This window comes from Aphelocoma coerulescens, chromosome 1 (genome assembly GCF_041296385.1).
Source record: "Aphelocoma coerulescens isolate FSJ_1873_10779 chromosome 1, UR_Acoe_1.0, whole genome shotgun sequence".
Lineage (NCBI taxonomy): Eukaryota > Metazoa > Chordata > Aves > Passeriformes > Corvidae > Aphelocoma > Aphelocoma coerulescens.
The window spans coordinates 91472226-91494325 of record NC_091013.1 but is presented as its reverse complement, the minus strand read 5'-3'; the positions used below and the strand labels follow the sequence as shown (position 1 = coordinate 91494325).

Below are 22100 nucleotides of genomic sequence, written 5' to 3'. Positions count from 1 at the left end.
GTTTCTGATATATATGAGCAAAATGATGCATCACTTCGACCTCTGTTGAAGAGAGAGTTTCTTTAAAAAGGAAAGGATTAAGGAAAAATAGATGGGTGGATGAACAAAATAGGATGCTGGCAAGGGGTCCAGCTCAAAAAACTTTAGCCCCCATGATGCACAAAAAAGGGCAGATGAGTGGGAAGCAAAGGAGTTTCTAAGCTACAGGAAATTCTGCCATTAGATTTCACCCCATACTATGATGAAAAGTCAGAGTTTGTACAGGGAACTGGAGGTGCTGCAGTGGTCTGAAGCATCCTGGTGGGCACCCAGAGCCCCAATCTCAGAGAAAGCATTGATGAGGCATGTACCAAGGCTGTGATGAGAACTACACATTGATGTTTATTACAAATGTTTTGTTGAAAACAGACTTCTGCCACTGAGAAAGGTCATGAGACTAATACATTATTGCCTTATTAATAAGGGGACTTGGCCAGATCTTTTATGAGTGCTCTGCACAAAGCCTTAAAATATACTGTAATAGTTGCCTACCTTCGGCTGAGAGTTGTGATGTGCAGTAAGGTGGACCCCGAGCAAACACTTCTTGTAGGATGATTGCAAAGCTGTAAATGTCCCCTTTGAATGTGCCTTTTCTGCACATGTCTGGGTCCCTCAGTAACTCAGGAGCTGTCCAGAGCAATTCTAAAAAAATTCCAGAGCATCACATTTCTCATACTTGAACTCAGACTGTTGCGAAGTAAGTGCTTAAATGAATACCTTATTTCAGTCATTTGAGGAAAGGTTGGAAAATACTTCATTATTTTCTGGATCAAATCTTTTACTTCTAGTGATGTGTTAGAAATACTAAACTTCCATGCCAACAACGAAAAAAAAAGAATTTTCCAAGTTTTACTCCGTGTTTTTTTTTTAAAGTTGCCATACCAACAATTTGTATCATATAATACCAGCCATGAACTTCAACATAAGAAGTCATCTCACCACTGCCAGAAGCTTTAACACCATTTTTTTGACTGAAAATGCTCCTGAGAAAAAATGTTGGCACCAAATCTTGAATTTATTTTTACTGTTGTTGCTCTTTTACAAAGCCACAATTAACAACATATTTTCTGCAGTTCTTTTTGAATGAAAATAGTTTCTGTAAAAGCAGTTTGTGACAATCTGGTGTACAGTCTTTATAATCCAATAGTTCAAGAGACAAAAGACACAGACGTAAAACATATCCAGCCTTATCAAGAAATGAATCTTCAAACTGTGATATTGTTACCCTGGTAACTGTGCATTCTGAGTAATGGGAATATGGAACATTTTTGCCACTGCAAATGTATTTATCTTCTGTAAGGGAGGAGAAGAAAGTCTTCTGTCAGACAACTGCCCTGTCTGAGACACTGGAAAAGTGAAGGCATCAAATCCTATGACAGATGGATTAAAACACTACATACTACTTGAAGCCAGGTTTCAAAAATAAGCTGGGATACCACAGGAACCCCGAGGCAATGGCCAAGTGAAAGAAAGCCTGTCAAAGTCTCCAAACCTGATCCCATGAGACACTGTTCCTAAGTGGTGGGAATCTCATGTGGCAGCCTTTGGTGATTGGCATGTAGAGGACCTATTTCAAAGAGACCTACAGCATTTTGTGTTTTGGATGACTTATTTTAACCAAAAAAAGTGTCTTTGCATTTGGGTTAGCATAAAACTCCAAATACAGTGTTGGGTCTAAGGATGCAAGACCAATTCTACTGGTCACAGAGATTCAGTACTCATTAGATTTCAGGGACAATTCAGTCCTTCTCCAACTGTGACAAGCTGAAGTTCTGTCACTGCTTACAGTAAAAGATGTTTTTTTTACCATGTTGCTCTGCCATTTGTTTCACTTTCAGGTAGCCTGAAAAAAACCTTTGCTTACCCTTTCTTATAACAATGCATGGTATAGAGAAAAACACATGTAGTGGGATTGAGCATGTAAATCCTTGCGTGACCACTGGCCTGAAGTTATATTGGGGAAAATATCTGTTAAATCAATGGACAAATATTTAAAAAAAAAATAAATTCCTCATCACACCCACCTTCTGGGGAAGGCTGAATATAGGGGTATTTCTGTGCCTCTAAGATCTCGTTATAACCATAGTCAGTGATCTTCAGGACAAACCGGCCATCCACAACACAGTTACGAGACTTGAGACGTCCATGGGCGAAATCTTGGTGATGCAAATATCTGATTCCCTATGAAACAGAAAAAAATCCAGGTTGATCCTTAAGAATTATCTTATCCATCAGCACTCAGAGACACCAAGCCAATATGTCACCTAAGATGGCATCAGATGCAGGATTGACTCTATGTCAAATGCAGTAATGATCGGAGCAATAAACTATGGGAGAGATTCAAAAATGGATTAGGAGTATGAAGTAGGTTTATCTGCACCCTAAAGTAATACTGGAAAGGTCTGACAACTTTAGGAAGAGTCAGATGCCTCCCTCTGTAGCCCTACGTCTCACTGCACCCAGAAGTTCTGCTTTTAGACAAGGATAAGAAAGTGGACACAAGTGCTACCAAATAGTTAGGTCAAAGGATGTCATGAAGAGCTGGCTGCCCCAGCCCTGCTCCTTCAAGGAGGTACAGAAGGTGGATCACAGACTGAAAGAATGGTTCTGGCAGTCTACCCTCTGGAATCTACCTGTCCCAAATTAGTAGTTCACTAGTAAGATGTGAAAACGTGGGACATGACAGGAAATGTGAACACTGCTAAAGGCACCGTATGTGCAGCCATCCTGAGGCAGGAGATGGATGCTCTTTGGTTCTATGGTGGATGCATTTCTGATTTACGACAAGAAAGGGCCTTTGCAAAGAATGAACTTGTCACAAAATTCTATTGTTCTAGGTGATCAGTTGCAGCCTGATATGTAGTTTTAACCTCTTGTCCTGCTGTGTGGTTGCAGTTCTATTGCCCTAAATGATGCTTCTCTCAGATGGCAACAAAATAAGGATAAGAGGTCTCCACTAAAGACTGATACAATTACATTCATGTTTGTTTTCCCGGTGTTATTATAAAAATCCCAAAGTTCTGATTGAAATAGCTTAGTCATCATAAAAGTCCCATGCAGATCATGCCTCAGCAGAAGCAATGGATTTACTTTAATTAGATCCATCACAAGAGAGGACTTGAACATCCAGTCCAGTTTCATATCCTCATTTCTCAGCAAGTCCTCCAGGCTGCCTCGTGAGCAGTACTCCGTCACTATGGCAAAAATGCCACAGTCAGAGAAAAAGCCCAGGAACAGATTCACATTTTCATGACGCAGACCTTTCATCTGAAACAAGACAGTGAATCTCAGTGAGACCAGGTCAGCCAGACATCTGCTTAGTAACTTCTTGATATCACTAGATGCCCTTATCACATTGTACTCCCAAACAGCCTTCCATAGAAGGATGGTGAAGCAAAAAACCTGTTTGGTGCTTATTTTTGGCTACTCAACACTCTTTTCAAGCTTTGCTTTCTTTTGTCTATCCATTAAGACAAAGCAAGATAGCAAACTAAACAGAAATTTGTGTTTTGCTTAGACAAACTGGATTGAATCTTTCACTAGGCCAAAATGGCTTTGCTGAGGTAGATTGAGCTCAGCATGTGGATCTTGCTCTGAACTGGAAAGCAATACTGTACCTAGAGAGTCCAAAGTCATCCATCAAAGGTGCCTTTGGAGACATGCCCTGGTAAATTTGTTGCTTTTATATGCATAAAAATGCCAGTGCTGTGTTAGCAATAGCTGTCAACAACTAATGGCCTTGAATATGGAAAACAAGTATGTTTTCTTGTCATTTGCAATAATAAAATTGAAGATTAAAATTAAGCTTCTGAGAGGCATCTTAGATGGAAACACAAAGCAAACCCCAGAGAAACGCATGACTGTGTCTGTGTCACACTGTCAACATACAATACTTGAAAATATCTACCAGTGCCTCGCGATGTGCAGGGATGAGCTCCCCAAACCACTCTGCCTTTGCAGGCAAGGTCACATGAAGGATCCTTTAACACTGCACCAGCTTTGAAGTGGCAAGTCTAGGGTGGGTTTTAAAAGCTGCTGACTCTGACGTGGATCTATGGTAAATTTGTCAGATGCAGTCTTGCATGGTCCATTCTACCACATTTCACCAGACAAGACGCATTAACAACCACAATGCGTGATTTAATGGATAAACATGAGACAAAGACAACAAAAACACCCTGAAATCACAAACATCCCCTGAGAAACCTTCCTTCCACATCATCATCCTCTATTCCTACCTTCCTTAAGATGCTGGTGGAGCTTTGCCGCAGATTGTGAACTTCTCCCATCTCAAATTTTTTCAGCCACACCCAGTCTCCCTGTCCACAATCACAGAATCAGAGAACAGTTAAGGTTGGAAGAAACCAGTGATGGACCATCTGGTCCAACCTCCCTGCTTAAGCAAGGTCATCCTAGAGCACATAGCACAGGATTGTGTCCAGACACTTCTTGAATATCTCCAGTGAGGGAGCCTTCCCACCCTTTGTGGACAATCTTTTCCAGTGCTTGGCCACCCACATAGCAAAGAAGTTATTCTTCACATTCAGGTGGAACTTCCTGTGCATCAGTTTCTGCCTTTTGCCTCTTGTCCTATTGCTCAGCACCACTGAGAAGAGCCTCTTGACACTCTCCTTTCAGATATTTATAGACATCAATTATGTGCCCTCTCAGTTGTCTCTTCCTGAGGCTGAAAAGGCCCAACTTCCTCAACCTTTCCTCTAAAGAGAGATGTTCCAGGCCCCTAATCCCAATACAGGTGACTGTCAGAGCAAATCTCTGAGCAACAGCTAGCATTGGGATCCAGATCTGAATTTCAGATCCTTGACTTTGAAAGCGGCTGGGGATTTTTAATGTCTGTGGCAATAGATTCTTTATATACTGAACCCAGATAAGAATATCCACAGCAAATCCTCGAAAAAAAGAGTGAGGCAGGACCTTCACCTGGATCAGAATTTCATGCCTGGAAAGTGTGCTAGTATTTGGTGAACAATAATAAATTTATTAAAAAGGAAAATAACTGGCCAGAACTTTTCTCTGGCATTAATGATAAATCCAATTTATTTTCCTCCTCTTCAGGGGAAGTTACCACACCATTTTTTTCAAAAAGCTGCATTTTCAGGAAATAGCCAATAGATGGGGTGAATTTTCTTGGCTATTGCCTCTGTTTAAGCTCCGTACAGTCCTATTGCCACAAAGGGGAATTTGAGCTTCTATTTGTGTATTTGGATCCTGTCTTGCAAGAAAGTTCCTTTTTAGAGATGTCACCAGCTAAAGACTGTCTTGCAAGAAAGGTTTGTCATGGTGCCTTTAGATGGTGACTTCCATAACAGCAACCAGACCTGGCAATGTAACATATGGATGTTGAATATCACCATCCCACATGATTCCAAGTGTCAATGTGAGGGTTGGGGCACAGTCACCTTAAACACTGCTTTGTCCATACTTGGGAGTAATTTATTTTCATACTTAGGGTGTGTTCACAGTATCTCCATCCTGGGACCTACAATACTGCAGCCAAAACCTTTTCCCCCTTGAGCAGTGCAGTGAACAGAAGCAGCGGGAGAAGGCTGCACGAGGTCCCTACCTACCTCATACAAGGCCACATTGGAGGTTTCATGGGTGGCAACTGTGCTTTTCAGGGAAGCGGAGCGGGTTATGGATTTCAGGCTTCTGCTCTTGACTGCTATGCTGTTTGCATCAGTCAGACTGTCCAAGGTTAGCCTCTGGAAGACAAGGAAACACATGCAAGACACCTACCACCTTTGGGTATAAACCTCCACTCCAGCTCTGCCTTGCAACACAGACTTCTGGGTAAGGAAATCATGGGATTGTCCCGCGGTGGATCATCAGCTCTGGGTAGCAGCCAGAATGAGCCAGGAACAGTTCCCAATATATTTGAATGCAGACACTTAGTTTTAGAGGGTAATATGGTTTATCTATATGGACATGTCCTATGGTGCACCATCCAACCTCAAGGACAAGGAATAAGCCCTAGCAGCTAGAAGAAACACAATCGAGGCTACTAGCTTACATCATCATAAAAGCTCTGACATCTAATCTGAAACTCAAAGCCACTCAGCATATGGGAAGTTTTCTGATATGCAGGGGAAAACGACATGAAGAAGTGAAATGACCTTTCCAGAGCTTCATGAGTATGAAAATACCACACAACAAATCTGTTTTAGCGTGTTCCACCAGATTCCTTTCACAAGTTGAAGGACTCACCTTTCTGTGTAGCTCTGGGTTGATGAAGATGAGGTCATCCAAAGTCAGTATTATCTTGTTTGGACCCCTGAAAAGCTGGTTGTTCAAGATACTCTGCCTGCATGAGTTGGAGAGTCACCGTTATCAATTTTAGGTAGGTAGCCAGTTCACAACACCTCTGAATTCATCAAATCTGGCTTCCCTGCAGTATTAGACCCTTCCTGCAGTGCTAGATCCACCTCTGGGGCCCCTGACTTACAAAGGTCATGGATCTGTTGGAGCGGGTCCCGAGAAGGCCACGAAGATGATCGGGGGCTGGAGCACTTCTGCTATGGAGACAGGCTGAGAGAGCTGGGGTTGTTCAGCCTGGAGAAGAGAAGGCTTCGGGGATTCCTTAGAGCACCTTCCAGTGCCTAAGGACAGGGGCTACAAGAGAGCTGGAGAGGGACTTATGACAGGGGCATGGAGTGATGGGACAAGGGGGAATGGCTTCCAGCTGAAAGAGTGCAGGTTTAGATTAGATATTGGGAAGAAATTATTTTCTGTGAAGGTGCTGAGGCTCTGTCACAGGTTGCCCAGAGAAGCTGTGACAGCCCCATCCCTTGAAGTGTTCAAAGCCATGTTGGATGGGACTCTGAGCAACCTGGTCTAGTGGAAGGTGTTCTTGCCCATGGCAGAGGGGTTGGAACTAGATGATCTTTAAGGTCAAAAATGGTGTGAGAGGGGGGATGGATGTTGGTGAAAGCAGTGGACAAATCACAGTGCCTTGGCTTGGACTCAAATTCCCTCAGTCAAGAGTTGTCCATTTCACAGACAACAAAGGCTATCATCTCAAAGGATCTCATCACAAATAGACAACTGGATTTAATCTGCTTACAAATATTAATTGGATGTGTACGCAGTGCATATTTTATTTTGCCTGCTTTTATTTGTCATATCCTAAATCATTCTCCATTAGGAGACAAAACCAGGTTTTATTAGTTCCAGACATGCCCCTCCCTAATATAAATCATTGTCTGAGTCATGCTGGACTTTTACTTCCCTTGCAGATGTCCATGCATCTTTACTCATGACCAAGCCTTCCCAAGCACAGCCTGGTGCTTGTGGAAGAGCTTACAAATAGAGTTGGCAGAAATATTGTCTGTCATTTACTTAATGGTAGAGGCTGGTGGCCAGGGAACAGAGCAGGGTTTCAAAGTGTGGGTGGATGGAGGCAACAAAAGTGTCTGCAGTTCTATCAGAAGCAGCTGTGTGATGAAAGTGTGGGAGCTGTTTGGGGTGTTGCTTGCTGGGAGGCCTTATATCTGGGTTTGGAGGGATAGTTCAGGAGTGGAGACAAAACATGTTGGAATTATTTGAGAGGCAAAGCTGGACAGAACGGTCTAGGAACTCTGCTCTGCTGAACAGTATTATCTTGTTCGGACCCCTGAGAAGTTGGTTGTTCAAGATACTCTGCCTGCAAGAGTTGGAGAGTAGGTAGGTAGAGTTCAGGTAGGTAGCCAGTTCACAACACCCCTGAATTCCTCACATCTGGCTTCCCTGCACTATTAGACCCTGCCTGCGCTGCTGGATCCACCTCTGGGGCCCCTGACTTAAAAAGGTCATGGACCTGTTGAAGTGGGTCCCAAGAAGGGACTGCTGAACTCATTGCTGCTGAGTAAATATGCCTTCTAATTTCATTTTATTTTCACTCCAGTTGCAGTCATGTGGACATCAATAATTAGATACAAACTACTCCAGGGGCTATAGCGACCTTGCCAATAGCAATCCATAGCTCCTGGACCAACCAATCCATTCTGGCACATTTCTACCTTGGATATAGAGTTGGGACATAGATGTGACATGTAATTATTGGAAATTATTCCTTCCCTGGAAGACTATTGCATTTTTTCCAAAGATCCCATGCCCAGACCAATACATATATAATGGGAATGACCAGGGAGCTGAATCCCAGCTCAAAAGAGGGAGTGAATCAACTTGATAATAAAGATGTATACTAAATAATTGCTCCAAATTCTCTCCAGAGGTATTTTCTTTCTCTTTAGTACATGGAGAAAATACAGAGGGTCAGCCTCACATGTTTCACAGGAAACATGATTATATTAAGGACAGAAATCCAGGCAAGGATGATCTGGAGTAAGAAAAAGACTTGGTTTCAACCCTCATGTTCTCATAACAGATTCCTGTCTTTAGTTTATATGTCATCCTTTGCACTTCCAAAGTGATAACGAGCTTCCTAATGCTTCAGAAACATCCAGCAACAGACTGCTGGAGCAGGGGAAGGGTGTGAGGAGCCCTTCCCCTCAGGAGGAAGAAGCAGCAGAGGCAATGTGTGATAAACTGACTGCAGTCCCCATTCCCTTGCCCCTATATCACTACTGGGGCGGAAGTAGAGAATCTGGGAGTAAGTTAAGCTTGGGAAGAAGGGAGAGATGGGAAGAAGGTGTTTTTAAGATTTTATTTTATTTCTCATTATCTTACTGTGATTTGATTGGCAATAAATTTAATTTCCCCACAACAAGTCCATTTTGGCTGTTATAGTAATTGGTGAATGATCTCTTCCTGACCCCATCTGGACCCATGAGCCTTTTGTTGTATTTTCTCTCCCCTGTCCAGGAAAAAGGGAGACATAGAGTGGCTTTGGTGGATGCCTGGCATGCAGCCAGGGCCAACACACCACAAATATGAAGAGAAATGTGGCTGGAGAGACAAGAGCACAATCAGACCTTCTATGTGTGCATAGTCTAAACTGCTGGCTAAAGCACAAGAAGCTAAAAGTGGCACCAACTCCATTCTCACCTGATGAGAGAAGCCAGGCCCACAGCACACAACACCAGGACAAATAACAGCATTACTCCCAGCATAATGACTGAAGGCTCAATCCCTGTGCAAAGATGGGAAAAGAATCAGTGAATTAGAAAATCATTTTGATTTAGGCAATAATATTAAAAATATCAGTATCAGGCCATCAGATTACAAAGTCAAATATTCAGCCAGGAGAATGCCGGAAGACAATTTTTTTGCAACATTCATTTGTGAATACACAAATACTTACTAACTTGGTTTACATGAGACTTCAACTATGCTAATTATTCATTTCCATGCCCTTTTTTTTCTAAACCAGACCTAGAGCCCTAAATCAGTGGAAAAATAGCTTTTCTTCAAATAAATATCTAGACTCACAGGGAAGTATTAAGTTTTAAAGGAAGCTTCTGCAATGTTCATAACTTTTTAACATTGACCCTTTTCTCTTGAGGAATTGAAATGCTGAAAAATCTTTATCATGTGGTACCAAACTGACAGCCTGTGTGAGTCACTAGCCCATCTGGGATTTTTCATTCTCTGCTGCATATTTCTAATGCTGAAAAGAGAGGAAGAGGATGAGCAGCAGAAGGTTGATGTTCTCCTCAACACATTTATCAACAGAAAGTACTGGAGACAGATACTTTGCTGATGCGTGTGTTTGGAAGCTGACATGACTGCATGAGCTAAATTCCAGTAGGAACTGTTTGCTGTGTCTGTCTCTTCTGTTTTCTGATTTTTCTATTTTATTCTGTTTGTATCCAGAGGTCTTTACACACAAATATGGAGAAATTTGGGTTGACAAAAGGTTCATGACTGTGTCACACTTGCACCTATCTCCAAGCACTGAGACTTAGAGCTTTCCAGTGAAAGCTGAAGGCATTTTTGAAAATTGGTATTCATTTCAGGAAAAGACAGAGCATTTTAGCTGAAATGTTACTGCTTCAGTCTAGGGCTCTTGTCCCTGATTGACACAGGAAGAGGTTGCCAACGGAAGCTGTGTCTGCCCCATTGCTGGCAGTGTTCAAAATCAGGCTCCATGGGGCTTTAAGCAACTTGGTCTAGTGTGGAATTGGAATAGATGGCCTTGAAAGGTCCCTCCCTAGCCATACTATACTTTACAACTAACCAGAAGAGAAAGTAAGCTGATTATGAGCTTATGAGAGAGACCAAACTTACAGCATACTTGAGGGAACTTACGGGATTGTGTTAAAGTCATTAGGGGATACTATAGGGAACTGTGGGGGTACATGAAACTTCTTACAGGTTCTTTAGGGAAAAGGGTAAACATGGGTAAAGGGAGAGGTAGAATGGGTCAGGAATGCTCAAGTATGTGAAAGAATGCTGATGCATAGCCATGTGGTGCATTTTCTCAAGGCAAACCCTGCACTCGATCAGTGCAGTCATTCCTAACTCTTAATCCCTACTACTTTTTCCCCAGGTAACAGTGCTCTCTGACTGCATATGATGTTTACAGACTCAACATCAACCTAACTAACAGGGAAGGTAAGTCCTGGAGCCTTCAGCCCATGAGAGATCACAAGTCTGGAATCAGCTCCTGCAGAGACTGAAGGGTTTGAGAGCTGGCTGTGGCAGAATTTGGATTTGGACCATCCGTCAGAGGATGCATTTGTGAGTCTGCAGGAGTTGAGGCTGTGACATCTGGTAACAAGATTGGAGCCTAATTATGAGGTGCACGAGAGCAGGACCAGGCCATTTCTGATGTCCATGTCCCAGCAGTGCTGGTTGTGGGTAGTGGTGTCTGCAAAGATATAACTCTCCTGTATGTGTTACGCTGTCAGCGACTGGCTATGTCTGCAGTGTGTGTGTTCGTGTACTGGGAACACCAGCTCAGCCCTGCTCCTGGTGAACCTGGAGTTAGGAACTACAGCAGCCTGACAACTTCACATCCAACCACCCTCCAAGCCTAAGTTCATACAAAAGCTAGAGTGAGGCTTGTATTTAATTCTAGCCATAAAGTTCAGTCTCTGAAATTCTAGCAGTCATAATAAATTACTGTTTTATTGACAGATGCCCAGAGCTTTATGCTTTTGTAAAGGCATAAACATAAAATCTGATCTCTCTAAAAATCAGTGGAATTTTTCCATAGACTGCAATAAGATGCTAAATTGCTATGTTGTTCCTAGGGGCAATGCAAAATTAGATATATGATAGTATTATACTTACCTCTTCTACTGCTTGCCAGTTGCTGTAAGATCAGTATACCTCCAGTTTTCATAGAGTGACACTGATTCATTTGTCAGCTCAGTTATGGCTAAGGCAAGGGGAAGAGTTTTCTCAGCTACTGAATGAAATATTCCATAGATGTGGTTAATGTCATCTGTTTAAGTCATATCCTGGGGCAATAGGTGTAAATGCTTAGTATTATAAGTAAATATGTCAAGAGGAGATTAAGTACCCTACCCTGGCATTTTGGCTTCCCTGTGAACTTTAAAACTGCACCACAGATGCCTCAAATTAAAAACAATAAGTAAACCCAGTGCCCAGACTTTTGAACCTAGGAAGCAGCACAGATATCTCTGCCCCCAAGCTTTCAATTACTATCTCTGTCATCTACAGTAACTCAAATCATTTTGAGTAACGATTATCCTTTTTTCTCAATGAGGTGAGCTCTGGTGGTCCTTCACACCTCGTTGCTACCTGGATAAAGAAGCAGGGGTTAATGTGCAGGATGCTGAGAGCATCTGCTGTTGTGCAGCTCTCTTAGACTGTCTTCAAGGCAAATCCTCTTAGTGCCCCGTGCCCCAGAAGGATGGAAACAGTGCTGGGTGGAGCCTCTGTTACGTAATGGTCGCTATTAGAATTGGCAGATGTTGAGTGTTAGACCCAGAAAATCCTTTCAAGCACATAACAGTAGCAACAACCTTATTGGCCCAGGGGATTAGTGGGATTTATGGCCCTGGAATTGTTGAAAAAAGTGTGTAGTTGTGGTGTTTAGGGCCATGGCTTAGTGGTGGGCCTGGCAGTATTAAGATAAGGGTTGGATTCGATGATCCTAGAGGTCTTTTCCAACTGTAATGATTCTATTATTCCATGACCTAACAAGCAATAAGAGAGTATTGTGGATCAATGGTGTTACCCCTGCACAGGACTCCCATTACAAACAGCATGATGATTGGGCATTTTTATATTAGATTCTTGAATTTAGACTTTTCTGGTTGGGGAGTTCTAATTTAAAGGGGTAACCACTTGGAGTGAAAGAAAAGATGAAAGAAATGAGAATCATGAACTTAATGCCACTTCACCCTATTTTTGGTTAATTTTTTCTCTGTTACCTTCAGTGCAGAGAACATCTGGATCAAACCAACAGCTGGAATCTGGTTTGGGTGGAACTTCGTTGGGAAAGTGGATGGCCTGGCCTAGGGACTGCACAGAGCCTGAAGACATGTCCAGCAGGTGGGTTGGGAAAAGCTGGTTCGCATGACCATCTGTGTCCAGTATCACATAGTTGTTCAGCCCTTTCCCACAGCTGTCTGTCTCTACCCAGTGAGTAAATCCAGGGAAACTGAAGTTTTTTGTGTGCTCAGCTATGTTGGCTCCTGGGGCTTTGACTCCTTTCCTCCGGGCATTGTCCATAGCCATTGCCATGAAATAAATGGCATCATAGATTGTTCCGAAGAGTGGAGAAACCTAAAAATACAGGAGAAATTGAGGTCAGGATAAACTGCTCCTAACCTTCAGTTTGAGATTGATGGCAAAAACATTGTCCCCCTAAACTCAAATACTGAGACACCAGAACATTAAGGCTCACAGAGTAATGGGTTTGAAGAATCTTAGGCTGAAGGTAGACCCAATATATGCATAACTTTGAATATCTGTCTTTTCTTATGGTTGATTCCCAAAATGCAACTTCAAAATATTTTTAAAACCATGCAAAATTGCATTATTTTGGTAAAAGGCAAGATTCTGAGCCTGATGTTTGGCTGAAATTTATCATGAATTTATTCTGCCTCAAAACATTACACTAAAACATCTTCTACAAATAGAAGATCAGAGACTCCATACCAAGACAGGAAAAGTGTCATGCACAAAGAATTGGTCTTCTCTGTCACAATATTATTTATCCCAAATATGCAAATATCCCAAAGCAGAGCCACAGCAAACTTGTTCTGTGGGGTACCAGAGCCTTTTCTGTTTGCATTGTTCCCTTCCATGCCAGACTTGATTTAGGAACCTTTAACACAAATGGTGACTTTTGCAATCACATGGTAGGTGAAGAGAGATTATAGCCATACACCTGTGAGAAAAAAATAAGGAGTGCTCTTGGGAGCCACAGAATCTGACATTTATGGCGGGATTAATTGATCAGATGTAGACATCTGCAGTGAAGAACCTGACACTCAGTATAGTTAACCTGGGCTTTCTTTGAGGTGAAGGGAAAGAAATTAATGCTTTCAACACATGATTCATCTCCTTCTAAAGTAGTTCCATGCAGCTCTGATAATTTATGCCTTAAAAGTACTTGTAATTTTTTGAAATGTCGTAGGGAGATTTGAAGATTAGCTCAGCTGAATTCTGTATCTCTTCACCAGTATAAGATTCTCCAATTCTTCTTGTAAATGTCCACAAGGTAACAACTGATTTGGTTTTTAATAGGCTACCAGTGACTTTCAGATAATTGTGCTGACAAAGAATAACTTTGACAATAGTGCTAAGAAGAATGAAACAGCAGTGGTCTTCAACATTTCCCTCTAGAAGCATCCAGTATTTCTTTAGTCTGTCTCATTCCCTCAAATTCTCAGTCATATGGACTTCTTATTTTGATTGCCTACAAACTCCATGGACTTCATCCACATTAAGAGATACCTCTTCAATTCAAGTCTATTGCAGTTAGCATATAGCAAACCAAACCTGGGAGCCTCAGAGACAGTCCCTTTCTCTTGAATTCCCATCATGGTCCTGCAGTTGAACCAAGTGAGTTATACTGCCAGACATCTGGGAAAAATGATCTTTCCAGATGAGTGCAGACCTTATTCAAATTTCTCCCTATTTTTCTCAAAATGAAAGTGTCCAGGCTGGGTTGACTCTTCCCTGTACTTTATCGATAACTATTGCTTATGTCTCCTATTGACAGATCCCAGAAAAGCCCAAGAGAAAGAATATTTACCTGTGTGGCTTCCAAATCCCTGATTATTTCACCACTTTCTTTAGCTTGTCTGAATGCATCATAGAAAGTCCTTTCTCCAGACTCCAATGTGATGGTCAGCACAGCATCATAAGCTTCCCGGAGCTTGCTGTCATTATCAAAGACACTGAATGAGTTGTTTTGGTAAGGAAGACTGTACAGCAAAGTGTCATATGGAACAAAGATGTATCTTCCATCTGCTAGTCCCATTTCCAGAGCTTTGGTGAGTAAGGTGGCCTGTTCCTGCCCTCCGATGAGAACAGAATGCATGCACAGGAGTATAACTGGAACACAAGGACAGTGGAGAGTGTTATTAATCTGTTCGGGGTTTTCAACACAAAATAGCTCCTTCCTCCCCCCCCCCCCCCCCCAGTAAAAGAGCTGTCTGAACTACTCTATCAGGTCAGATTCTAATGTCACATGCTGAGGAAGCTGAGAGTCACACCTATTTTGTTCAACCTCTGGAGGTCTGTAACACCTAGTAAAGGAGGCTGTGAGTATTAACAATTTCTGGAGCTGTAAAGGAGAAGGAATGGAGAGAAATTTTGATGGTGATGAGGCACAGGTTAACATGATGGGCAGTTGTGGTTGTTGTTGTCATTGATCAAGACTTGAGCTTTCCCTCTGTGTGCTCTGAGACACCACACAACTGTCAGCAGTGCCCAACCACTCACGTGCTCGCTCTGTCACCAAATATACAGATTTTAGATTGGACACTGTGTTGTGTTTAAACATCTGGTTTATGCTTGAGTCTGTGCCTTTTCCTGCAAAATGCCATGGGGCCAAGGTCTGGTGGGAAGATCTGAAACACAGGACACGGCATCAAAGTGAGATTTTTGGTAGTGATACTGATTTTTGACATTCCACAATACAAATCACCATTAATATAAAGCCTATGTATGAAATCCTCTTTACACTAGCCGAGCACAGAGAACCATCTACTAAATATTACTTTTTTTCAGATAAGCTGGAGCCAATCTTTCAGGGTGTAGTAGATTATTTTGCTCTATCTTCATCACATACAAAATGCCCAGCATTCTTTTATGTGAAGCCCTGTCTGCATTAAGACCACAGATAAACTTGACTTAAACCACTTTAAGTTTTCATTCTCTAAAGTATGTCCATTGGGTAATAATGCAGTCCTGCCCTGGCAAAAAAAAAAAAAAAAAAAAAAAAAAGGAATGAGACTCAAAGCACTTACTTTTGATGTCATTAACTTCTTTAATCTTGTTCCAAGTGTCTTCAATGCCTTTTTCTCCCTTATGCACAGATGTAACAATGCCTACAGGTAGCCCATGGTTCCTGAGCACTGTTGCTAACTCCTTGGCTGTGTACATCCAAATATCCTCATTGGATGCAATGATGCCAACATGAGCCCACTTAAAATATTTCATTATTGTAAACAAAACTTGGGTTGGAGAGGGCAGAGTCCTTGCAAATGCAGGATGATGGATGATGGAATCCAGCTTATAATTGATGCACATCCATGAGAAGATGGCTTTATTCCAGTTTTCCCCTAAATGTGTAGCCACCTCACAGAAGCCAGGGTTCAGAGGGCCTATGAAAGCTGAGGAAAGCTTTCCAAAGTCAATGAATCTAACAAGAGCTCTTGGTGTCTCACATTCTTCTTGCAGGATCACATAATCCAGCCTGTGGCCAAGATCTAGTGAAGGGTCTCTGCTTATTCGTCCCACAGCTAACCTGGCAGCCACATGGGGAAAGGCTTTGGAAAAGAAGGGGTCACAGTTCCAGGGTCCAAGCAGTCCAATTTTAAAGACAGAGCAATGTGCTGGAGAGCAAAGTAGGATTATTCCAAAGAGCAACCACCAGCAAGCCCGGAAAAATGTTTTGAATGAATTTCCAGTGTTAAAGTGATGCAATCTGACGTGCCTTGACAGCACCCAGAAGAAGCTGTTAGGACACCACAGGAGAAATGACATGGTTTTACAGGCAAGTAGATCTGCACCAAGTTCTTCAGGAAGCCAGGCAGAGCATCACCAGACACTGGAAGGAAAGTAGATTATGTTTGCCTTTCATCATAGGTATTTGTTCCATGCACGTAGGTACAGATGAGTCAGCCCAAACTGCACAACAGCTCTCAAGACACAAGTCTCTGAGGAGCCAAACCCATGCACAGACACATGGACACACACCATGCAAGCCACCTCAGCAGGCAGAAGATTGTCCAGCCAGTGTCAGATGTGCCATAAGCCATAAATGCACGCTTACATGACCATGTTAATATGCTTTGCAATGTATTCTGAAATGAGGCAGTGAAGAATGAGTCTACTTTGTTTGCAGCAGTAAGTATAACCTATGGGTACACTGTGCTTCTGGTTCCTAAGAAAGGTAATTTCAAAGTCACGCAGACAAACACCTGTGTAAGAAGATAAAAAGGTGAAATGCACTAGGCCATCAGCTTCCCTCAAAAATCCTCAGTGGGTTGTGAATGTGAATCAGAGCTCATACAAAGATAAAGACACACATATATAGACCCATATATTCATATAGGTAGGGATATGTATGTATGTGCATACAGCTTTAAAATGTCCTGGGAAAATTTTTCAAGGACAACTCATAGCAGAGTCTCTTAAACCAGGCAAATTGAAAGGTGGATAAACAGATAATCAGAAAATTAGAGAAAAGGAGGATTATGATTTGAATTTAGATAAAGAACTGCTAAATAACTGTCAGGTCAAAAGCTTTGTGTACATTCTTGGATTAAAATATTTTTGGTTAAATACTAGGAAGCATAGGGTTGTTTAGGTTTTCTTTTCAATAAAAATCTCCCCTTTCACAGCCAAGCACAGAAACAGCAAAGCCATAGCAGGCTCCCCTCCATCTGCAGTGTCACCCCATGGCTTAGAAAACTGCTGATCCCAGCAAGTTTGTGCTCTAAAAATAACAGGCCCCTTACTCCAGCTTACCTGTTCATTACTGGAAAAGTATTTTTATCCTGGATGGTCAGCCACCGGGACACACAGTGCAGAGCGCCGCAGTGCAGTGTGTGCTGTAAACACACACAGGTCCTCTGCCTGATGGAGGGGGACCTCCAGAAGGAGCCACCCACAGCAGAGCAGCTTCTCTCCAGTGTCAGTGATTGTCCTTGGATGTGGGCACCACCACGAGGATAGGCAATGCACGGTCAGCTTCCCCTGCTTTGGTGCCCACCTCCTTCAACTTCTTGTGTGCACAGGCCATTCCAGCTGGGTGGGTGCTCCGGGATCCTCTGTGCCTTGTCAAAAGCTTCCTATGTCCCTTTCCGTAAGGGCCATTCCCCTCCCAAGGGTTTCACAGCTTGGGCTACAACCTCCCAAGCCTTTAGTTCCTTGAAGGTCTTGCAGAGGTCCAAGTCTGCCTCACACTGAACTGTCTCAGTACAGAGCTGTACTCCAATCTAACCTAGTAGTTGTAGGGATGGCATCTTAAGGCTCTGCCCTTGGATTAGTGGGATTTAGCTCCTGGGATCGGCCCCTGCAGAACAGCTCTTTAAGTCTCTCTGCACCACAGCAGAGATGACTCCTCTTCTGCCCTATAAGCGACTGAGACAAGAGCTATTTAGGTTTGGGGTATGCAGAATATTTGGGTTTGGCTTTACCATTCTGCTGATGTGCTATGTTCCCCTTTTCTCTGTTTTTTGGGGGTTTTTGTACCCATCATGACACACACAGAGCTTTTTACACTTGCATCAAAGTCTTCTTGGGAGCTGGACTAGATGACCTTTAAAGGTTTCTTCCAATACCAACTATTCCATTATTTTATCATTCTTGGTTATTTCTCTGGGTCCTGCAGATACCTCCTTAGAGCTGAGCCATCCAGTAAACCATTCCCAGGCACCTTCCCCCTGGACCTGGCAATACAACTATCATCCTGGAAAAACCTCAAATGTGTCCATGCCTGTCGCAGCTTGGAAGCCCTTTGCAATAGTTTAGCTGCAGTCAGAGGTCCACCATTTGTGATCTAGAGGGAATAATTTGTAATTCAACCTTTTAGCAGTATTAACTTCAACTACTTCCTATAAATTATACACGTCTCACTGGCATGAGTTCAGGAGCAGCTCCTCATGACTAATGATTGAGGGAAGCCACAGAGTCTTTCAGATGCAGTGGAGAGAGCAGATCTTTCTGTTAATTTCATTCATTTTCCTCCCATTCATTAATTTCCTTGCACAGTCCAGATCCAGGGAGGCTCCTGGGCATGTGCTTCATTGAAGACTGTTACAGCTCAACATAGTTATCAGGGATTATAAAATAGCTTCATATTTGGAAAGTGCCTAAGACACACTCTAATGTCAAGCCTGAACTCAGAACACTGCTTTGTATGCTACCAGTGCATTAGGTTTTGACACCAGGTTTTACTCAAAACATAGCACTAAATGAAGTTTTTCAGTTGAGAGTCTTAATTTTTTTTTTTATTTGAACTTACAACTTTGATTTATCCACATACAGATATATCTCTATCTCTATCCATATACCATATGCTCACTGCTATCTCATTTTTTTTCTTTATCAACATTGGGGCTGCACAGTTTAATTCCACTTCAGGTCAGCAGACTCAAAGTCTCCTGGAGTAGCTTCAAAACTCCAGTGACTCACTTCTAAGGGATGTTTGTTTATAGCATTCAAATCTCAGCAATGAAAGATTAAAAAATAACCTTGGCAGTCTATTCATTAGCATAATTACTCTGCCCTTAACAATTCATGTATTTCCATAGCCAAGTGGGTTGAAAACTTTATCACTGTCTTCATTTTCTTCTCCCTTTGTTTGCAGATGTAACGACCCTCCTTCCATTAGGTATTAGCTGTGGCAGTAATCCATCCTCCACAGGAAAAGCTGATTATCCCAAACGGTTCTAGCACATCTCTCCCAAGCTCAGGGTATCCAAGTCTAGGGGTAGCACCCCTACTCCTGCAAAACAAGCTCATGTCCTGGCACTGCCTGATTGGTTTCACTAATAAACAAACATGGTAAATCAAGCAGCTGAGGCAAAACCACCCCAAATATTTATGTAACTCATCTGGCTGAAATAAACATTGAAGTTTAAAACCCTGCCTGTAGCTCCAAACCTTGCTTTTTTTCTCATATCTACAGCTTGTCTTTACTGCCACAACCAGAAAGCAAAGATTTCTTTGCAATCCTGTGTTTTTTGCTTATCAGATTAATTCCCAACACTCTTCAGTGCTCACTGAAGTGTGTAAGTGACAAAACCCCATGGGACAGTTAAGCCACAGTTGTATCGCTCTGCTTTTAATTTTTAGAGCAGGAGAGGGTGCTCTAATCACTCAGTCTGACCTCCCACAACAGCCTGGCCAAGCAGCTTCCCAGGAGCTGCGGCTGCTCTGAGCTCTTCCAGCATCCTGGATATAAAATGTGTTTTTTAATGAATTATACCAGTGGGTGCTGCTGAGTAAAGCTGATTTCTCTGGAAAAACCTCTGCTGTCAGCAGAGAGAGATAGGGAAAAGGCTTGATTCGTGTTCTGCTCTCCCTGAAGAAAAGTCTCATATCTCAACTGATTGTAGAGGAAATTGAGGGAGAGCAGCATGGCAACACTCACATTAGGCTTTCTTCACATCCTCTGAGCCCTAATTAAAAATGCCAACCTTGGAGGATCTACCGCATTCCTATGTCTGTTATTCCAAGAGCTAATTACCCTCAACATTAAAAATATCCACTTAACATCTAGGGTGTCTGGCTTCAGCTTCCTGCAGCTGGCTCTCACTCCACTTTTGCCTGAGAAAAAAAACCCAAGAAGCACAATAAATATCACCTCCCTGTAGACATTTGCACACCATAATTAGCTCACATCCTAGTCATTCCCTGGACAAAAAAAAATAAACAGCTCATTAATACTTTTGCCACAGAGCATGCTTTCAGGATTCCACCTTTGCAATGCTCTTTTAACATTCATTTTTAGTTTTCTTTCTTTTGGCTAAATTAAAACCAGTATCAATTAGTGAGGTTCACTCTTTAATGCTGAATATAGGAATCATGGCATTTTTTTATCACCTATTCGATTTTTCTCTAATTTTATTAAGCTAGGATGCACAAAGTTGCAGAACCACTGTTTTTAAGCCCTTCTCTGCTCTGCTTAATCCAAACATCTGCCTTGGAAGTGAGATATAAATTTTTATTCCCAGATGTTTACAAACCCATCTGGTTTAGTAGGTGCTTTTCTAATACTTCAAGTTAATCAGAGGTCCAGGCCAATTTGCAAGTTATATGAATAACAATTTTTCTCTCTCTTCCAGATAATATGGTAGCATTATTGAACAGCACTGGGCGAAAAAGAAGTCACATCCCAGAGGCTCCACTAGAAAACACTAACAAAGGAGAGTCCTCATCTACTGCTTTATGTCAAAATAGAAATTAATATTTTTTTCCCTATGATGCAGACACATTGACTATGCAACACTAATTTTCTCTTCAATATCAGCATTCAGTAGGATGACAGCTCATAGGTATTCAGGAATAAACACCACTTGACCTTACATGCCAGAACTGTGACTTAATTACAAAAATTATGTAAAGTTGGACAGACAAGATTTATTTTCAGTCCAGCCTCACGGTCTGGCATTAGTAAACCTTCACCCTTTCATTCTTTAGAAGTTCCTCTCCACTTTGTCCTTCCAATGACTTTGAGTTTGCATGATGTCAACCCAACCTGAGCTCACTTTCTTGAATCTTCAGCACCGGAAGTATTTGATATCCCATGGTTTAGGTGATACTGGGATTTTTGGGAAGTATTGTCCAGCTGTGGCATATTATCCTGTTTGCAAGATACAGTCAAGCATTTTGAAAGTGTTTTTCTCCAGATTATCTGGTTTGCATCAGAGCACCAACAGGTCATCCCTGAGTCCTGCAGAGTCTAGTTCAAGTGAGTCCACTTGCTTCCCAAAATGGCTAGATTTATTTGATTTTCTTGGAAACTGATTTTGTAGCCTGTGAAATGTCATGTCTCTGGCACTGGCATTAGTGGAACATATGATGTTGCAGGTTTAGATAGTTAATATTAGAGCTGGCAGGAAAGAGTCTGATAACACTGGATGGGATATTTACACATGTATTTATTTAGGCATCAAAACCTGAGTAATAATTTGACAGCCTTGTTTCCAGAAGGTCATTATACAGCAATGCACAGAGGAACACACCTCTTCCAGGGGACATTTCCAAACCTCTTAGAATACAGCTATGATTCAACCTAAGAAGTGTCTACTGTTCATTTTTTTTTTTTTTTTTTACATGAGGCTTAGCCAGGCTGGACTTTTAATGAGCAAGTTAAAGCCAGCTACTGAAGGAGGTGTCTTCCCATAGGCAGGCAGGTTCTCAGCCATCTCCAGGAGAGCAGGGCCCCATCACAGGTAGACAATCACTTGGGAAGACAAATGTCATCATTCCAAATGGCCCTCCTTCCTCCTTCTTCCTCTGCTTTGTATACTGACCGTGATGTCACACCATCTGGAATATCCCTTTGGTCAGTTGGGGTCACCTGTGCAGGCTGTGTCGCTTCCCACCCTCCCAGGCACTTGCAACTTCCCCACAAGCATGACAGTATGAAAAGCAGCAAAGGCCTTGGCTCTGTGCAAACCCTGCTCAGCAACAACAAAAACAGCTCTATATTATCAACTCTGTGTTCAGCACAAATCCAAAATAATCCCATACCAGCCACAGGAAAGAAAGCTAACTCTATCCCACCATAAACGAACACACTCAGAGACAACTGCAATTTCATTGGTGGCCTCAACAGAAAACCTCAGGGAAACAGCAAACCCACACAGCAATTGCAGAGTTCGGGAAGCTTGTCATTCCATGGATATTTAAAAAGTAAATTGCTTAAATGAAGTGCAGCAAAAAAAGACCCAAAACCAAACCAACAAAACAAAAAAAATCACTATAAATCATATGGCAGA

The 22100-nt window shown here is 42.1% G+C and overlaps 1 protein-coding gene across 6 annotated transcripts in view; it reads right to left on the bottom strand.

Moving 5' to 3' along the window:
* GUCY2F (guanylate cyclase 2F, retinal) overlaps positions 1 to 22100 on the bottom strand; it is an 89161-nt gene that overhangs the window by 24791 nt on the left and 42270 nt on the right. For 4 of the 6 annotated variants that reach the window (XM_069017046.1, XM_069017056.1, XM_069017067.1 and 1 more), the window contains 11 exons: positions 17119 to 19923; positions 15393 to 16195; positions 14174 to 14475; positions 12342 to 12696; positions 9043 to 9127; positions 6265 to 6361; positions 5628 to 5762; positions 4278 to 4358; positions 3130 to 3306; positions 2064 to 2220; positions 532 to 681 (listed from right to left, as the gene is read on the bottom strand). In XM_069017046.1, the coding sequence (XP_068873147.1) occupies positions 532 to 681; positions 2064 to 2220; positions 3130 to 3306; positions 4278 to 4358; positions 5628 to 5762; positions 6265 to 6361; positions 9043 to 9127; positions 12342 to 12696; positions 14174 to 14475; positions 15393 to 16131 (2278 nt within the window). In that variant the 5' untranslated portion in view covers positions 16132 to 16195; positions 17119 to 19923. Of the gene's footprint in view, positions 1 to 531; positions 682 to 2063; positions 2221 to 3129; positions 3307 to 4277; positions 4359 to 5627; positions 5763 to 6264; positions 6362 to 9042; positions 9128 to 12341; positions 12697 to 14173; positions 14476 to 14865; positions 14994 to 15392; positions 16196 to 17118; positions 19924 to 22100 lie in introns of those variants that run through there. The other 2 variants (XM_069017095.1, XM_069017076.1) reach the window with 2 other exon arrangements.